Raw genomic sequence first — 14,543 nt, 5'->3', positions numbered from 1 at the left:
CCCGCTCCTTCACCCCCACCCCCACCCCCTACGCCCTCCCCAACCCCGCGGCACCCATCCGGAATTAACAAGCCCTTGATAGACAGGCGCCGCTCAGGCCCCCTGCGGACGGGGGGCATCCGACCAGGGGGAGGGGGCGGGTAGGGGCCCAGCGCCACCACCTCTCCAGTCCTCGCCACCCCTCCCCCCTCCCGTGACCCTCCCACAAGGTTCCCTGCATTTCCCTGACGTGGTGAGGGGAGGGGGCTGGCCCTCCCCTCGTGGACAGAGCGCCCCAGGGGCGCCTGGGGGCAGCTATAGGGAATGGGGTGGGGGGAAGGAGGGGAGCTCCCTTCTTTGGCAGCTGAACATAGGGGGGAACCTGAGGGCGATGCCTTCCCCCCTTTTATCCACAGCAGGGGAAGGGGCTACCTAGGGGAGGAGAGGTGGCTTTAAATTCCCAAGCCCCAGAAGCAGGGAGGGGAAACGTGCGGGGAGGGAGGAGCCATGCTGTAAGGATGGGGGTGTAATCTAGGAGAGAAGAAAGGGTTGGGGGAGGAGGGGGGAATCTTCGTGCAAAATGGACAGACAGACGAATGGTCTAAGAATGACAGGACTGGGTGACAGCCTAGTGAGCTGGGAGCCAGCGTGCATGCGCAGGGTCTCCTCTCCCTAGGAAAAGCAGGAGGAGGTGAGCGAAGACCGAGGGTGGGTGCAGGAAATGAGAAGGGAGGACTGGCTAAGGGTGTGCAGAGAGAGGCGAATATGCAAACCAAAAAGAAGCCAGGCTCTGCAGGGCAACTGAGGAAAGTCCTCTAGAAAGACGAGAACAGCGCAGCAAGCACATCCCATACCTGAGCACCATTAAAGAAGAAAGAAGAAGAAAAAGGCTGGGGGTGGGGGCGGAGAGTGGGCTGGTGAGGGCTGGTGCACAAGAGGAAGTGCGCAAGGGCACACAAGAAAGCAAGGAAAACGGTGAACAGAAGTAGCCGGGCGTGGTGGCGCACGCCTTTAATCCCAGCATATGGGAGGCAGAGGCAATCTCTGAGTTCCAGGACAGCCAGGGTTCCACAGAGAAACCCTTTCTCAGGAAACAGAACAGAACAGAAGTGAACAGAAATGCGAAGGAGAAGGATGGGGGGGAGGGGTTAAACATTTGGAAAGAGTTCAGTGAGGGGTGTGCTAAGTGGCAGAGGAAATAGAGAAGGCGGGGCACAGGAGTGCCACCATGAGAGTCAGCGCTTAGGGGTGGCAGGACAGGAAAGTGGCCCTGGATGTGAGAGCAGAGGTGACTGTGTTCAGAGTGTGCACAGAAAGAGCAGAGAGCAAGGGGTGGCCAGGGGCTACAGGAGTAAGCCTGGGTTTGGGAGCAGGAGAGGGAAGGAAAGTCCCATGTGTGTCTGCAGCATGGGTCCAGGGTGGCTAGAGAAATAAAGGGTGCAGTAACCCCCTCCCCCAGAAGCAAGTATGCAGAGAGCAAGCTAGCGAAGGCGGTGGCGCTTGAAGAAAAAATAAAAATAATAATTAAAAAAAAAGAATGCAGCGTGTTGGGGAGCGGAGAGGGCCTCAGCAGGCCAGAGGTGTGCAAGACAGCCAGGGGGCAAGCTTGTGCAAAAACTGCAGCCAGGAAGGGGAACAGGCGTGCAAGAGGCCGAGGGGCTGGGCAGCTGAGTGTGCCACGGAGAGGGGGAAGGCTGAGGGGCCTGGAGAAGTGAAAAGGGTTATTTGAGGGGCGCGAATGATGGAATCGGAGGGCACACCTTCCCAGGACCCCATCAGGTCAGGCTCTGGGCTGACCCTCTATGGCTCTGTCTGTCCCCCCACCCCCTGTCGGCCTTTCCCTCCTTCTTCAGTACCCCTTTGTCATTTTTGACTAATACCCCCCTCTACTCCACTTGCAGTCTTGTGTCAGCTGCCCACCTCTTTCGAGGTGCCATTGTCTGGCCTGCATCCGGTCCACCTGGGGACCTCAGTCAGGCCTGGGGTGATGGGGCCGGGCACAGTTTTAGCAGAGTCCCTGGCCCCCTGAGGGGAGAGGGGAGAGAATGATGGTCAGAGGGGTCAGAGGTCAAGAGGTCAGCGGGCTCAAGGGTCCTATGGACGGGCTGGTCCGTCCAGGCCAGCCATCACCTCTCCAGGAAAAATTTGAGAGCCCGGTCAATGTTCATACGGTGGCCCACCCTGGTCACGCCCAGGTCCACATAGTCCTCCTTGGTCAAGGCGGGCAGATGGGAGCCATCAATCTCGTGGTCCAGGAACTGGGCTCGGTGCTCTGACAAGCCCAGCCACTCCAGCCAATCAGCGACGTCAAACTTGGTCCAGAACCCTAGAGGCTTGGCGCCGAACGGCTTGTCCGGGGGCAGCGAGAGCAGGCGGGTGGGTGATAGGGAGCGAGAGGCCCCAGACAAGGCTCCTCCAAGACCCCCAGATATCCCGGGGTGTGGTGGCACAAAGACGGGAGCGAAGGGGTCAGCCGAGCCTCCTGCCCCTCCGGTCGGAGAGCTACGGATGTCGAAGAGGCCCGGGTAGAGGGGTCCTGAAGGCAGGATGGGCAAAGAAGAGGGCCTGGGCGCTGGGCTGACCTTGTGATCCGAGGCAGGCAGCAGCGAGGGGCTGGGTGCCCGGCGGAGCAGCGGAGGTCGCATCTCAAATTCCACACCCTGCAGGTGTCTGGTGGAAGCTGAGGCAGATGAGGCTGAAGGGGATGTAGCTCCTGGGGCTGCAGCTGTTGAAGAGGAGACCCCAGATCCGGTGGGGAGTGGTGGCAGAGGGGGTTTAGGCCAGTTCTGAAAGATGCTGCTGCTGGGTTTGGAGAGGAGAGAGGTCTGGGAGTCTTCGGAGAGCCTGGAATGTGACAAGGGGCGTGGGGTGGGGTGACAGGGGGAGGGGGAGGGTTTGGGAGGAAGTGTTGAGGGCCGGGGTGAAAAAGGCAGAAGTCATGATTCAGAGGGAGAGACACAAGGGTGGGGGCAGAGAGATGGAGAAGATGGGGTGGTAAGGGAGGGTCAGATGAGTGTCAGGGCAGAAGTGAAGGGTGAGAAGAAGGACAGGGAGAGGGTGATAGCCAAGAGAGATGGAAGAAAAAGAACCATTAAGTGATAGCAATAACACCCGCCACCACTTGCTGCTGCTCATGTGTGTCAGGCACTGTTCTCAAGGCTTTCTGAATCACATCTCAATTTAATCCCCACAACAGCCCCGGTGGAAAGAGCACAGAGAGCTTAAGAAACTTGCCTAAGGACACACAGCCAGGGAGTGGCAGAGCCCAGTTAGAAGTCACCAAAGTCTGAGCTCTTAACCACTATTCTATACTGCCTTTTTTTTTTTTTTTTTTTTTATGGTCAGTTATAGCAGAGTGGAAGACAGGGAGACAGAAACAAACAAACAAAACAACAACAAATAGAGGGTGGGCATTCAAGGGGGAGAGAGATGGAAGGGGATGGGGACAGAGAACAGAGAGAGAGAGAAAGGTGAAGAGAGGGAGATGAAAGAGAGAAGAAACAAGGGGAGAAAAAGGTTCCCCTCATCCCTTGAGCTCCCTTCAGCGTGGCCACCGTCACAGGGCCTTTGAACTTCCCACTGGGTGGCTCACTGGTCCCTTATACAGCCAGGTGACCTCATCCAAGATAACTGTAACCAGCCAGTTCTTGTGTTGTTTTGTGGGGGTATCTGTAATTATTGTGCCTACTGTCTAGCTTGAGGTATAGCTCAATGGCTTGGGATCCCCCAGCCCCCCCAGCAAGGGGCTGGGGGTATAACAGCTGGACCTCACTAAACTAGGAGCAAGATGGACACTGGATAAAGGCATACCACTGTGTTCGACAGCTAATCTGTGCCTATGGTGATTAAGTGCAGTGGTGCCCTTCCACCCACCCATGGATAACACGAGTGAGTTGTTTCCTATCATCTCCAAGGCCTGCTAAATCCACAGGGAACAGAATTACAGTGCGCTCTGCAGATGTAGAGGAAGGATTTCAAACTCCCCTCACTGCCTCCCCAGGCCCCGCCCAGGCTTGCCATTGTTAGCATGGCTCATGGCTTCACAGAGAGAACAACTAAGTGTTTGGGGGAACTTCGGCATATAGACCCATATCTTCCCATCTAGTGGGTCCACAGTTGCTCTGCCCCCCTCTATCCTGTTGGGAGCAACTGCCCAATCCCTTTCTAGGCCCCCTGTGCCCTCCTCCTAAGGAGGGAGGGGGCGTGTCATCTACCTGCTGCAGTAAAACATGGCACACTTCAGTTACTCCAATTTGGTTGCTGTTGTTAATATTTTGCAGCTAGACTTGGTGGTATAGGTCTGTTGTCCCAGTTACTGGGGAAGTTGAGGCAGGAAAATTAGAAGTCTAAACCCAACTTGGGCTACAAAGGCTCAAGGCCAGTCAAAGCAACTTAGTTAGGCCCTGACTCAAAACATTATACTGCTCAGTGGTTGAACCCCAGCCTACAACTTCCCAGTAAGGGGCTGGGGTGTGGTGCTGTGGTAGGGCCTCTGACTAGCCTTCCCCACTCGGGGGTTTGTGGCAGTGGCTCAGTAGTTGAGCACTTGTGTAGCATGCCTGAAGTCCTAGGTTTGATCTCCAGGACCATCAAAAACAAAATAAACACATGTAGCCATTCATCTTGGGCCATGGGTTATGGTGACCATGGAGCTGAAAGTGTGCTTCTTAGAGGTCCGATTCCTGCAAGACAGCCCAGTTTGTTTTCTGTAACTCCGAGGCTCTATGGGGACCTTGGGCTCCAGCACTTGCCATAGCCACCCACCAGCCACAGGCCTCTGCTCACCTCTGCCGCTGCAGGGAGGAGGTCCTCTCTGGGATGTAACTGGCTCCTCCGTGGTGGCTGTCTGTGCTGCCCCCGCTGCCTCCCCGAGCCCAAGGCAGAGCTCCTCCCGCGGTAGAGGCCCCACCAAACTGCTGGAGCTTGGAGCTGAGTTCGCTGATGATGCTGGCTTTGACCGTGGCCAAGGCAGAGGCCTGAGGCTGGGACAGGGGCCCTGGCAGGGGTGGTGGTGGTGGTCCTGGACCCTCCTCCCATGGTAGTAGCTTCCGAGGCAGGGATGAGGCAGTGGGCAAAGGTACAGGCGGGACTTCTGGCTCAACCGCCACGGGACCCCCTGCCACACCTGCCGTTGAGGGTCCAGAGCAAGCACTCAAGGCCAGTAGCCCATCTGTTCCAGCTCCGGTCACAGAGACGGTGGGGCTGGTGGGGGTGACAGGATCTCGAAGTCCCCCACTGGGACCAGGTCTCAAATTTCCACTAGTCCCAAGCGCCCTGCCCCGGAGCTTAGAAGGAGTCATGAGCTGAGGGGGATATGGTGGGCCAGGAGTCCCACTGCCCCCGAAGGCCTGGCCATCCAGGTAGGCAACGTAGGTGTCCAGGAGCTCCGTCCCGCTCGCCACCCCGGCCCCGCCCCCAGCCACGCCCCCTGTGTTGCCTCCTCCTTCGGCGGACAAGCTGCTGAGTGTGGATGCGCTGCTGATGGTCTCCAGCGGGTGATCGCTGCTGCTCCGACTGTCCACCTCCTCAATTCCAGAATCTGTGCCAGGCGGAGGGTCAGGGCCTGGCTGCGGTGCTGGAGGGGCTGGAGCTGCCGGGGCCGGCGGGCCTGGAGCAGGAGGGTCCCCAGGAGCCGCGGGAGCCCCCTGGGTCAGCGTGGCCACTTCGCTGTCGTAAGAGGTCAGGCTGGATGCTGTGGAGTCCAAGGTGGGAGGGGCTGCGGCCACAGCCGGAGGTGGGGCTGCGGGTAGAGGGGTAGCAGGGGAGGGAGGGTCAGGCAGCGGGTGGGGAGGCCCGGGTGTGAGAGGCGACTCTGGCTTTTCGAAGCTATTGGAAAACTCCAGGGGTGGAGGCAGCGGCTCCGCAAACAAGAACTCGCCATCGTCCACATCCACCGAAGGGGCTGGCGGTGGCAGGACCAGAAGCGGAAGGCCGTTCTCCTCGTTGCCTCGCGGGGAGGTGGGAGAGGGTGGCAAGACTCTGCGAGGGCTGGGAGGCGGGACCCCAGGCCCATCTTCAGTGGAGGACCCTCTCGTGCCAGCTGGAGGAGGCCGGGCCTGGCAATTCTCAAGGAATCGCACATGCAGAGGCAGCCGCTCTGGCTCCTCGGGGGCTGCTGTGCGCCAGGCCTTGCTCACCCCAGGATGGGGAGTTGGAGGCTCCGGCCCCAGTTGCAGCAGGAGCGGCCCGACCCCGGGAGCCGTCGGGGGAAGACGGTGCAGTAGGGAGCGGCGAGCTGCAGGTGGACTAGCGGTAAGGGCCTTCTCCTGACTCCCTAGGCCTGCCCGGTACCCCAGCTCCCGGCGCGCGGGGTCCCCCCAGAGGCGCAACACTGGCTCGTGACGCGCATGTGGCGAATGGGGTGAATGGGGCGAGTGGTGGTGAAGGGTGGGTGGTGGGGCGTCGTAGCGTGGTGATGGAGGTCTCGGGGGCGGCTGAGGGGTGACCCCACCCTCCGAGGACTCCTTCAAGGCCCGCTCCCGGGCGGCCAAGGCCAGCCCCAGCGGAGAGGCGGGATCCAAGGCTTTGCCGGTCAGCGGATGCACCAGGGGCCGCGGGGGGAGGAAGCTGGTGAAGGCGCTGCTGCTCCCGCTGCCCCCGTAGGCTCGGCTGCCGGCTGCGTAGGCCCCGTAGCCCCCGCTGCTGCCCCCCGACTCCAGCCGGAGGTACGGCTCGGCAGAGAACATGCCTTCATCAATGGATTTGGAATGGCGCAGCCGGGGACCCGGGGGCGCCCCCGGGCCCAGCCCGCTGTCGCCTCCATCCTCATCTCCTGCGTCGGTGGACAGGAATAGCGTGGACCGCCGCCGGGCTTCGTTCTGCCAGCCTCCCTCCCTCCGCGCCGCGCCCACTAGGGCTGCTCCAAACTGGCTAGTGAAATCCAGGGTGGCCGGGCCGCTGGGTGACGCAGGGGTGGGCACGGGCGACGGGGATGGCGGCACAGGGGACGTGGCAGGTGCAGGGCTAGGCGAGGATCCGCCGCCGCCCGCGCCGTCGGGCTGGGTGGGGGGCTCAGCCTCTGTGCTGCTTCCCTGGCTACTGCGGCCGCTGCTGCTGGTAGATGGGGCTTTGATGATGATGGTAGGGATAGGGATGGAATTTTTCTCCGACGGCCCGGGTGGAGGTGGTTCGGACCGAGGCAACGCCGGGGATGTTGGAGAGGACGCGGGAGGGAGGCTACCCTTTTGGGGCTCGCCTTCCACTTTGGTCTGCTTGACCAGCGGGCCCTTGCGACCGCGGCCGGAGCGGGCTGGTACGTACATAGCCGCACTGGCCGCCCTCGGGGGCAGCTGGAAGTAGCGCAGGGCGGGAGCCTGAGCAGGACCGCTGCTGCCTCCGCTGCTACTGTGGTGGGAAGGTGATGGGGCCCCCGAGGTCGGGCTGGGTCCTCCACCTCGCCAGCCTCGAAGGCTGGGCTGGGGTCCCAGGGCCAATCGAGGTGGGGGATCATCGGGGGAGCCTCCTGTCTCCATCTCCGGTGGGTGAGGAGGATGCGCATGGTGATGGTGGGGCTGGGGAGGTGGGGCATGATGGTGGTGGTGATGAGGTGGGTGGTGGTGGGCAGGGGGTAGGGCGCCACTGTGATATAGGCTCTTCTCTCGGCCCCCACTACGGGGGTCAGGAGGAGATGGCCCATCGAAAGATGAAGGGGAGGAGGCAGGAAGGGGACCCCCGGAACCAGGGTTAAAGGGCCCTCCCCGAGGCGAGGGAGTGAGGCGGCCAGAAGAGGAGGGGGCCGGAGGTGTGCTATAGGGTGGCTCTGGTGGGGATGTAGTGGGTGGTGGGGGTATGTCCTCTGAACCGGGGACTGACAGGCTACGACTGAATTTCATGGCTGGGGGTGCTAGGTAGGGTCTGTCGTCTTCCGCAGCCCCTGTTGAGATAGGCAAGACCGATGGAGGAATTAGGGACTGGCCCAGCTCCTTAGGCGCAAGAGAAATTCAGTGGAATTTCATCCTCTGGCCAGGAGGGGGAGCCATTTCCTAATTAGTCAAAGGCCTGAGTCCATGATAATGGTGACTTGGAGTGAGTTTAAAGCATGCTTGAGAAGGAAAAAAAGGCTATTATTTTACACAGAGACGCCCAGGAAGTAGCTAGCTTCTCTCTCAACAAGTATCTGCCTCCACTTACTACCCACATGCTACCAACAATCCTTCCTCTGGACACCAAAGACCCCGGTTTTCTAGATGAAGGTCAGGAAGCTGAGAGACCACCCACCCGGTCCCGCAGGTGAGAAGCAAAGTTGGAATTCATCCAAACCCGACCTCCTCTAACCAGGGTCGTATGTGGTGCTACAGCACATTTCCAAACCTAGACAGTCCTCTCCTGCCCCTGGGCCACGTTCCTTTCTGGGGGACATACCGATAGATTTCTGCCGGAGCATAAGGCCAGGTCCGGGAGGCAGGAAAGAAGGTCGGTCATAACTTGGCTGGGAGCGGTGGTGAGGATCAAAGCTCGACTTTGGGGCAGCAGTTAGAGGGAGAGAGAAAAGAGAGCGAAGAGGGGTCAGTCAGAGTTCTCCACACGCGAAAGAGAGTTAATGTCTCCTCTGAGCTCTTTCAAGGCAGAGACAGGCACGCAGAAGCTAGAAAGCAAGTCCTGGGAGAATTCTCTGGGGAGGCAGTCAGGAGAAAGAAAAGAAAAGCAGGCAGCAGAGCGTCCCTCTAAAGCAGGTACCACCTGCAGGCGTGGCCTGTACCCAGGTCCCATTGACACTCTTCTGGCCTGTGGTGGCAGCCACCCCTCTGGCTTTCTGTTGCTTCCTCTCTCCTTCACTCCTTTCTGGTCTCTTTTCCAGACTTGGCGGAATCTTTCAAAAAGAAATCAGGGCTGGAGCGATTGCTCGGTCAGTAATACGCTTTGCCACATATACAGGCATGAGGACCCAGTTCTGATTCCCAGCAGCTGCAGCCCACGTCAGACTTAAAATGTGTGTGTGTGTGTGTGTGTGTGTGTGTGTGTGTGTGTGTGTGTGTGCTGGTGTGCACATGTCCCTGCTCACAGAGGCTGGAAAAAGGTACAAGAGCTAGAGTTGCATATGTGGGGGGAGTGGGTGGGCTGCAGAGCTATCCGGGCCTAGAACCCAAATTCCCATTCTTACGGTGACACAGCAAACCTGCTTAGCAATGGAACCATCTTTCCAGCCCCAGTTTCAACTCATTCAAGAAAAAAAAGAATTTTCTGTCTGGTCACCAATCCATTGTTCCATCAATTCATCATTTGTACCTGTTTATTGTTCCATCTGTCTGTCTGCTCCTGTGTCCATCATTCCACACATCCATCACTGCACACATCCACCCTTCCACCCATTGTTCCACCATCCGTCATTGCGTCCATTCATCATTCTATCCATCCATCATTCCGTCCATGTATCTTCCATCTATCATTTCGTCCATCTGGCCATCCATCTGTTATTCCATCTGTCCATCATTCTATTCATCATCTTCTTTCACCTACCATTCCTTCTTTCTGTCATTCTATCCACCCATCCATCCATCCATCCATCCACCCATCCACCCATCCATCTACCCATCCATCCATCCACCCATCCATCCACCCATCCATCCATCCATCCATCCATCCATCCATCCATCCATCCATCCATCCATCACACTGGTTGTGTTTGAACCCAGAGTGACAGTAACTCCATGCAGGACAAGAAGTGTGGGATATTCTAGAGGGCAGTGGTAGTCGGAGGAATTCAAGGCTTTCCTGGATCTTAAGAGCCCTGTCGCTGCACTGGCCTACCTGGTTTAGAACTGTCTATTCCTGTGTTTGTCTCATTCATTCCACTGACAAGGACTGCTCCACAAGGCATGGATGTCCTGGCTGTACAAAAGGCAGGCTATAAGTATATTAGAGAACAGAACATGGAGTCCAGTGCAGTGACTTAACACCTGTTATCTGGAGAAGCTGAGGCAGGAGGATTACCATGAATTCCAGACCAGTCTGGTCTACAAGTGAATTCAAGGCAGTGTCAGCTATTGCATAAGACTGTCTCAGAAAAACAACAAAACATGCAAGAAAACCAAAAAAGTCCAGCCCTAGAAAGACAGAGACACTGTGGAGGGTGCTTTTCACAGATCCCAGGTAATCCAGGGACAGTTTAAGTGCCTGTTATCCCATAGAGCAGCAGAGTGTGAGAGTCTGGGAACGGGCTCCTCACAGCTGGTGGGGGAGGGGACATGGTGATAGAAGAGAGGCCAGGGAGATGGGGGAGGGGCTTGGTGATGGAGGAGGGGCCAGGGAGATGGGAGAGGGGCCATGGTGATAGAAGAGAGGCCAGGGAGATGGGGGAGGGGCTTGGTGATGGAGGAGAGGCCATGGTGATAGGGGAGGGGCCATGGTGATGGAGGAGGGGCCAGGGAGATGGGAGAGGGGCCATGGTGATAGAAGAGAGGCCAAGGAGATGGAGGAGGGGCCATAGTGATAGGGGAGGGGCCATGGTGATGGAGGAGGGGCCGTGGTGATGGAGGAGGGGCCAGGGAGATGGAGGAGGGGCTGTGGTGATGGAGGAGGGGCCATGGTGATGGAGGAGGGACCAGGGAGATGGGGGAGGGCCTGTGGTGATGGAGGAGAGGCCAGGGAGATGGAGGAGGGGCTGTGGTGATGGAGGAGGGGCCATGGTGATGGAGGAGGGGCCAGGGAGATGGAGAGGGGCTGTGGTGATGGAGGAGAGGCCATGGTGATAGGGTCCTCACCATGTGATGGGGAGGAACTTGTTGATGGGGGAGGGACCAGGTCGGCAGGAGAATGGAAGTAGTAAAAAGTAGGCTAGCATTACAGCAGAAAGATTAGTGTGAAAGAAGTTGTGTCAGAGCCTGGAACTGAATGAGGAAGGGTGAGGTAATGAGGATGTCAGGAAAAGCTCCTAGGGAGAACAGGTTTTGAGGGGAGCCCTGCCTGAGGGGAGGACACTGTTTGCAGACGAAGGGAAAACACTCTGACTGGGTGAGGGGCTGGGTGGGTAAGTTCTCCAAGTATGAGGTCCTGAGTTCAAATCCTCAGAACCTACAGAAAAACCCAAGCCTGGTTGCCCATGCCTGTGTTATTAGCATTGGGTGCCTGTGTGGTGAGGGGAAGAGGTGGGTCCCTAGCGCCTGACACACAGCTAATTTAGACAAAACTGAACTGTGCTTCAGTGAGACTCTGTCTTATGGGGACCAGACAGTGGTAGAGGGAGGGAAATACCTGTCTTGGTCGGGCTTCGGAATGCGCCACATTGCATGCACCACAGCCGTACATGGTGCACACCGCATACGTCACAACCACATCTGGCACACACCATACATTACACACACACACACACACATCACACACTACACACTACACGCATGTCACATGCACACACACACACATCACACACTACACACTACACGCATGTCACATGCATGCACACACACACACACACACACACACTGTATGTCTCTGATTTTGAGAGAGTTCAACACACAAGTTGGCTGACGCCCAAGGATGAATACCAAAGACTGCCCCTGCTTCCCACAGGCACATGCACACATGTGCACAGACAGTCGCTCACACACACACACACACAAACACACAAACACACACACCACACCACACTCGCACACACGTGTAAGAGATGGGTCGGATGAGAGCTGAGGCTGTCGGAGGACAGCGTGGGGACCATGCCGTCAGACTCTGAGGACAGTGCTGGGCTGAGATCAGAGGGCGCTGGCACAGTCGTGCACAGAAGAGGACTGCCAGTTTGTTGAGAGCCCTGTTGGACTGGAGCTGACCTCATTCGACCCTCCTGAGTGCTGCCAGCTCCAAACCAATTATATAGAGTAGGAAGCACGCTGGGGATGAGGTAGCACAGCTCAGAACTAGGTAGGGAGAGAAACTAGGATTTGAACACATAGCCTGCTGCAAGGCCTAAGTGCCCTTGCCATTCCCATCCCTGCCCTCCTCTCTCTCTTCTTTGTCCTAGATTCTTTCTCTCTCTTCCTGCCTCCCTCCTCTCCTTCCTCCATTCTTCAGCCCTTTCTTTCTCTTTCCCTCCTTTTTCCGCCTCCTCTTTTTCTTTCTTTCATCTTAAATAAATACAGGAATACTCCATACTTGTGGGTCAGGATGGCACCGCAGATAACCAACAATGTAGACATCTAGAGAAACCAAGGATGGGCAGAGAGGGCTAGGGCCTGCAGGGCACTCCACCAGCCAGAGAAGTGGCCTCTAGATTGGGAACTCCAGGGTGGAGTGTGTAGTCCTGAGGGAATAAATGACACCTCTGTCCCCACATCATGCAGTGGGGAACTCTGCCCTTTCTCCACTGAAGTTGTCAGCATCAGCTCTCAGTGAAGTTGGTGGCTGCATCACCCACAGAATTCATGGAGATTTCCTGACCCCATCTCAGTGGCTCATTCCTACAGATAATCCCTAGGCTGCTGTGGACTCTGCAGCTAGAGCACATAGGTGCCACAGCTCAGTCTCCCTGTGTAATGTGCTGGCCAAAAGGCACTGATATTGCTGTAGCAACAAATCTGTTTTATCTTTTGGTTTTCTGAGACAGGTTCAGTCTAGGTTGGTCCTTAAAACTCATGGAAATCCTCCTGCTTCAGTCCCTGGAGTGCTTAGATTATAGGTGTGGGCCACCACTTCTGACTTCAAAAGTCACTTAAACATTATTTTGAATGTTGGGCATGTAGCCCTTACACCACTTACTTAACATCCACCAGGTGAGGGGCTGGGGTGTGTGGCTCAGGGGTAGAGCCTGCCTAGAATCCTTCAATGAGGAGCTCTGTGTGTCTCTGTCTCTGTCTCTCTGTCTCTCTGTCTCTCTCTGTCTCTGTCTCTCTGTCTCTGTCTCTGTCTCTGTCTCTGTCTCTCTCTCTCTCTCTCTGTGGCTTAGTAAAGAGTCAATGCCTCGAATCCCCCAGGAAGGGAAGTATGACTGATTGATACAGCATCTGTCTAGGCCAGTGGTTCCCAGTCTTCCTGATGCCATTCCTCATGTGTTGTGACCCCCCTCCTCCCACCTATACAATTATTTTTGTTGCTATTCTATAGCTATAATTTTGCTACCATTATGAATTGTCATGTAAATATCTGATATGCAGGGGAGTGGATATGGGACACCTGTGAGAAGGGTTATGACCCACATGTTGAGAACTGCTGAGCATCTCCCCAGTGAGGGGCGGGAGTAGAGCCCCCGCCTAGAATCCCCCAGTGAAGGAGCTGGGGGCAATGCCACGGTGGTAAGATGCATGAGACCCTATATTCTGGGTGTCTTCGTGTGGCTGGCTCTTGTCCGTATCACAGCTTGTCTTTATAAGCAGTGCTCCGCACTGGATCTGTGAGAGAAGGCTGAGATGCAGCCTTCGTTCTCATTGCTAACTATCTCACAGACAGTTCCGAGGACGTCCACATCAATCCCCAGAAGCCAACGTTTGACCCTCCGAGTCAATGCCCCTTGGCCACCAGAGGGCAGAGGCTAAGGGGGATGCCAGGCAGTGGGTCACCTCCAGAGGTGACAGCTGGGAGACAGAAGAGCACACACAGTTCTGACGTGGATGTGTTGGTGTCCAAGGATCAAACTCACGGGGCAGACAGAGCCAGCTGGGCACGGGCACGGGCTGGGCTTCGGCCTTTCCTGAGTTTCATTTCCGTACCTGTAAATGAGCTAACCCCTGCTTCATACCTCACGGCAAGCTTCCAAAGACAGACTCTAATCCCCACACTCTATGAGCTAATCTGTGTGGGACACAGTACCGGAAATATGCTGAATACTTGATATAGATCAGATCTTTACCTGAAAAAGGTAAAGGAAAGGGCAGGCGGAAATGGCACAGGCTATTGTTCACTGTGTGTGTGTGTGTGTGTGTGTGTGTGTGTGTGTGTGTAGGTCAGAGGTCAGCCTTAGGTGTCTTTTTAAATCACTTTCAACTGTATTTTAAGAAAAATTATGTGTGTGTCTGTGTGTCTGTGTATGGGACTGTGCATGTGGACTGTGCTGTGCCCTAAGAGGGCAGAAGAGGGAAGCAGACTCTGCAGCTACAGTTCTAGGCAGTTGTCAGCAGCCCAATTCGGATTCTGGGAACTGAAATCCAATCTTCTGTAAGAGCAGTGCATGCTCGAGACCACTGAGCTGTGTCTCTGGTCTGAGCATCAATGTGTTGATAGCATCTAGCGTTTGTTGAGCATCTAGGACCATGCTGGGGGTCTGTAACTATGACAACATTACATTTTGGGCAGAGACAAGGTTTCCTTACGTAGCCTAGGCTGATCTCAAGCTTATAGCCCCTCTCCTAGCTCAGCTCCCCAGGGTCTGAGATGGGGGTTGTGGACCTTCACACCACATCTCTGCAGCATCCTTTTGTCTTATGCGAGATCCCTAAGGTGGGAAGGGAAGAGGGGATGAGACTTAACATGGGAAGCAGAGATGTCAAGAATGGAAGGGGAGCCGGGCGTGGTGGCACACATCAATAATCCCAGCACTCTGGAGGCAGAGGCAGGAGGATCTGAGTTCAAGGCTAGCCTGGTCTACAGAGTGAGTTCCAGAACAGCCAGAGCTACACAGAGAAACCCTGTCTCAAAAAAAACCA

At 56.5% G+C, this 14,543-nt stretch overlaps 1 protein-coding gene across 5 annotated transcripts in view; it reads right to left on the bottom strand.

Annotated features, from left to right (window-relative positions):
- Positions 1 to 59: 59 nt before the first annotated feature.
- The window catches only part of Shank1 (SH3 and multiple ankyrin repeat domains 1), a 49,747-nt gene continuing 35,263 nt past the window's right edge, over positions 60 to 14,543 (bottom strand). For 3 of the 5 annotated variants that reach the window (XM_021188477.2, XM_029534821.1, XM_029534822.1), the window contains 3 exons: positions 8,341 to 8,437; positions 4,765 to 7,852; positions 60 to 2,823 (listed from right to left, as the gene is read on the bottom strand). In XM_021188477.2, coding sequence (XP_021044136.1) covers positions 2,106 to 2,823; positions 4,765 to 7,852; positions 8,341 to 8,437 — 3,903 coding nt within the window. In that variant the 3' untranslated portion in view covers positions 60 to 2,105. Of the gene's footprint in view, positions 2,824 to 3,213; positions 3,295 to 4,218; positions 4,662 to 4,764; positions 7,853 to 8,340; positions 8,438 to 14,543 lie in introns of those variants that run through there. The other 2 variants (XM_029534827.1, XM_029534826.1) reach the window with 2 other exon arrangements.

This window comes from Mus pahari, chromosome 1 (genome assembly GCF_900095145.1).
Source record: "Mus pahari chromosome 1, PAHARI_EIJ_v1.1, whole genome shotgun sequence".
Lineage (NCBI taxonomy): Eukaryota > Metazoa > Chordata > Mammalia > Rodentia > Muridae > Mus > Mus pahari.
This window is presented reverse-complemented; position numbering and strand designations above follow the sequence as displayed.